Raw genomic sequence first — 4,538 nt, 5'->3', positions numbered from 1 at the left:
TATAAAAATGATGAATTATGAATATATATAATAAAAAACGAAATAAGTTATATTTATAGTTCTGAAAAATTATAAAATTAATAATACATAAATATAAATATGATTTAATTTCTCCCTGAAACAAAAAAATAGTTTTTAGTATATCTTAATATAGATCTACGCTGTTGATTGCAAATATTTGTTTATTGAAAACTAATTCTATTAAAATATAATGTAATCTGCAAGATTTTTTTTTCATATTTCCTCTTTTTTTTTTTGACGTCACGATCTGAGATAGTAGTGCTAAACAGAAATCCCAAAACTTAAGTATAAATTTACTGATTTGTGCATTCATAGAGTATAACTGGCCTTGCCTTCCATTTTTTACAGTTCAATATTCATTATAATTAAATATAACAATATATATATATATACAATGTAAACTATATTTCTCATTATCAGAAACCAAATTTAAATTGATATCGTTTATTAATTTATTGATATATTCGTTTATATTTAAGGGGATATTCCTTTTCGATAAAATAACATTATATCTTATAAAATAAGTTGCTTCTTATCGTTTTATTATGATTAGATTCAAAATAAAGGAAGAAAAAAAGCTTGGTCGAAATAATTAACTATTGTAAAACAAAAAATTCTGTTGTCTATATATTGTTCATTTAGCAATCTAAAAACTAGGAAGGCACACAGTATTTATATATGCTTCACGCACAGAATTTTATTCTCAGTATCTCTCGGTCAGTGATTTGTCCCTATGATACACGGTAACAGTGATAACGTGTGTATAACTTTTATATTCCTTTTATAATTATCTTACACGTATATATGTGTACATAAGAAGTGTATCTAAAGCCAACACCATTCACTTTCTGAAATATGCTTCGATTTAACGTTTTGATACTTTGCTGTATCTGATAATCCAATTTCAATACAGATCTTTCTTTGGTTCCTGAAACTCCACTAATATGTAATACATTTCACTTAATTGTTTTTCTTAATTTTCGTTATATTATTTCATTTTCTTTCTTAGTTGTCAGACATTTCCGTCTTATCACTTTTCACAGATATTAAAATCGTTCGATGTATCCAATGGATAGTATCATTCAAAAATAGTGAGGAGAGTGTATTTTATAAATAATATATATAAGAAGCATATAATTTTTTAAATGGTATAACACCATTTAATGGGCATGATATCTGTTTAGCTTATCTATAAAATATCAAGGGGAAGGAAACTGCTAATCATGATTAAATTGCTGTGGGTGATGCTTGTGAAACTTAAGCACGCTTGTTAAAGCCTGGACGGACTGAACTAACTTTGCTATGATTCGTTTGTTAGATTTAAACACAATGTTTCCCATACAAACGTTCACATTTAAAACTGCTCGAATTTTATTAACTTCTTGTTATCGATGTTTTCTTGTCAGGAAGGACTTCGATTACGTAACATAATTTATAGCATGATTGAAATCTTTATCTACGTTATTTTGTAAAAACTGTACTTTGGTATTTTCACATTATCCAATATGTTTCAAAAGAACTTGATTATCTTTATGTTTTCTTTTTTCTCTTTTCAATCTTTTCTGGTCGCCATACATTATATACTTTCAAGAAAAAATCGTTTGTTCAATACTGTACGATCATCTGTCAGAAATATGCATGTGTATGTGTATGTACGTGTATGTGTGACGAATTTTACTAGACTGTTACGTACAATTATATTGTCACATATATATATACATATACAATTATAACATCGTCTTATATTTTCTGCAGAATGCAATATTTATCTTGTAATCACAACTTCTCGACTCGATTTCCATAATTCTTAATCATGGATATCAATTTATTTGTGTGTAAATATGATTGAAACAATATTCTATAACTTAAAGTAGAAACTTGTCGCAATTTCTGTTAAACTGTCTTGTCACGCAACTTTCTTTCTCTGTCGTGCGAGATGTTGTATACCGTATATCAAATTCATAAAGGACACGAATAAATTCCTTTCATGAAATTAAAAGAAGACATTAACGTTAATTATAAACTGGAACGCTACGACATTCTTAACAAGCTCTTAATAAAGATGATGAAGATGAAAATAATTTTTTGGTTATAAATGTTTCTTCAAATTTGAACTACGTCTTGTTTGAAGAATCAAACGAAATTTTCTACGTACTTTTAAAGCATTTCTGACAATATCCAGTTAATGCCCCTTTTGGCAATCATTCGAAAAAATGCGAACGCACAATTAAAAGTCTAGATTACACTCTGCTCTCGCGAATATCGGCGAGCGCGCCGAAATTACCGGCCTCCTCGTCGGGATACTGAACTGCCTCAGCTTCATCCTGATTTCTATCTTCATTCTCCAGTCGCCTGTTCCTCGCAAAGTACCTGGGATCATCCTCAACAATGTTACGATTGATTTCATCTTGCAATTGGGGATGATCAAGATGCAGATTCCTCACGTTCTGATCCTCGCGGTACATTCGAGGTCGCTGATCTTCATCGAGACGTCTATCTCGCGCAGCCTCGATTTCTTCGGGATCAGGCAACCTAACGAAAACTTGATGTTGGTCTCCATCGCGATTCAATGAACTCCTGCGACTATCCTGGCTCAATCTGGAAGCGCTGCGGGCGCGATTCCTCGTATTCATCAGTTCATTGCCGGCGACTTGATAATTGTTACGGCTCGCATGCCGATGATTCTCGTTCTCGTCGAGCGGAACGCGGAAAGACATCTCGTCGTGAGACGCGCGGAAGGTCTCGAGGTTCGCATCGTTACTGGAGACTCGCGGCATCGTCTCCCGACTGAGTCGATAGAGACTAAGCTCGTTATCCACGTAAAAGTTGTCTAATGGATTGCTGATAATGGACGGATTGCGCGAAACGTTCCGTCGCGGGTAGCTCTGCAGACTAGATAGACTTGTCACCGTAGCATAAGGATGATATCCAGGTATTGAGTTTAACGGATTACCAATGATATGCGGACAGTTGTCTAGACTCTGCATCTCAATCTCTTCTTTGCCATCACGACAGTAACTATGCATATCAATTTCATGCGGTAAATTGGCGAATCTGCGAATTGAGTTAAATTTAAAATAATCAATATTAATAATAATAAAATAGTTATTAATAATTAATAAAATTAAAAATAATTTTCTGGTTTATTTTAAAATAATGTACCTGTGTAAAAGGATGTCAGAATATGAAGGAGGCATGTCAGTTTCCTCTTTGCCATAAATACTCTCGTAAGTAGGCGGCGGGAAACATCCGACTGAACCTAAGCTGTCTTTGCTAGGTGTTTCAGCATCCATTTCAAGGATACTGCCTTGACTGCTCTGTAACTGATGACGATTTACGCTTCGTGGATTTCTCTGAGCGCGCAATACACTATCGCCAAGTTCCACCAAGTCTAAACCTGCCAAAAATTTTATACTCGTTGTATTTACTTTAAAGAAAATCATCAAAATTTTATGGCAAGAATTTTACAGCAAAATATATGTATTGACTCTTTATAATTTATATAATTTTATCAAACCATATATATTTAAGAAACGATCATGTCGATTATACTAAAATTCATTCATTGTAGATACTTTACTTAAAAATGATAAAATTTAACGTTTTCTCGCTTATTTTTATACGCAATATATTTGATATATGCGTATTATCAAGGATGCGTTTTACTTGGCGCTCACAATGCTGGCGAGCATCATTTGTCTTTGTTTAATATTTGATAAACAATAAGAATGAAATGATTCAAAGAGCATTGCGAATACCAAGTGGAACGCAGTCCAAGAAATTCTTTAATATCATCTTTAATTTACAAGCAAATTTATTTCTTACTTTTTAATTCCTCTACATTATTTTTGAAATAATGGATTTTACTATTTCAATTCGTTCTACTTGCGTAGTCGCTTTCCTCAATTTCAGAAATCCTAAATTTTACCTGTAGGATCAGTCTGGAACTGAGTGAAAATTGTGCCATCGACAACAAGCATTCTGCCATGTGGTAGGAGGATGATTGTTGGCGTTGCTACCATGGCCTGATCGCTGCCGCCGAACCGTGGATCCGGATCAGGATCTTCCAGACGACAGCAACAATGTCGTCTGCATAGGGATCGGCAGAAGGGTGCACCCCAACAGCAATAAGCAAAAATGAAGCACAGAACGGCAAGCATCACCATAAGGGCGGCCACTCCTTGACCTTGCTGAGCGGCCGCAAGGGTCGGCCCGCCGGCGACGCCGGCGACGCCGACGCCGACGCCGAATCCACTGCTGCTGCTCATTTCACCTATAATTAAATAGTTGATCTTATTACACAACATATGATTTATTTATGAAAGGATAGATTTATATATAAAATCATGTGGCTTATTAAATCAACTTTTCAAAATTCTTTTTTGAATTTCTTAACAAAAAATTTGTTGGATATCTTATTTTTTCCATAATAAATTACATATTTTTAATGAAAAAATTAAAATTCTTAATTTCATCTCTTTTATAATAATTGTCTTTTAATTACAAACAAGTTTGAA

The 4,538-nt window shown here is 33.5% G+C and overlaps 1 protein-coding gene across 4 annotated transcripts in view; it reads right to left on the bottom strand.

Moving 5' to 3' along the window:
• Window positions 1-604: 604 nt before the first annotated feature.
• The window catches only part of LOC108753391, a 10,338-nt gene continuing 6,404 nt past the window's right edge, over window positions 605-4,538 (bottom strand). For all 4 annotated transcript variants that reach the window (XM_018494930.1, XM_018494929.1, XM_018494928.1 and 1 more), the window contains 3 exons: window positions 3,950-4,294; window positions 3,184-3,418; window positions 605-3,075 (listed from right to left, as the gene is read on the bottom strand). In XM_018494930.1, coding sequence (XP_018350432.1) covers window positions 2,262-3,075; window positions 3,184-3,418; window positions 3,950-4,294 — 1,394 coding nt within the window. In that variant the 3' untranslated portion in view covers window positions 605-2,261. The remainder of the gene's footprint in view (window positions 3,076-3,183; window positions 3,419-3,949; window positions 4,295-4,538) is intronic.

This window comes from Trachymyrmex septentrionalis, unplaced genomic scaffold, assembly GCF_001594115.1.
Source record: "Trachymyrmex septentrionalis isolate Tsep2-gDNA-1 unplaced genomic scaffold, Tsep1.0 scaffold69, whole genome shotgun sequence".
Taxonomy (NCBI): domain Eukaryota; kingdom Metazoa; phylum Arthropoda; class Insecta; order Hymenoptera; family Formicidae; genus Trachymyrmex; species Trachymyrmex septentrionalis.
This window is presented reverse-complemented; position numbering and strand designations above follow the sequence as displayed.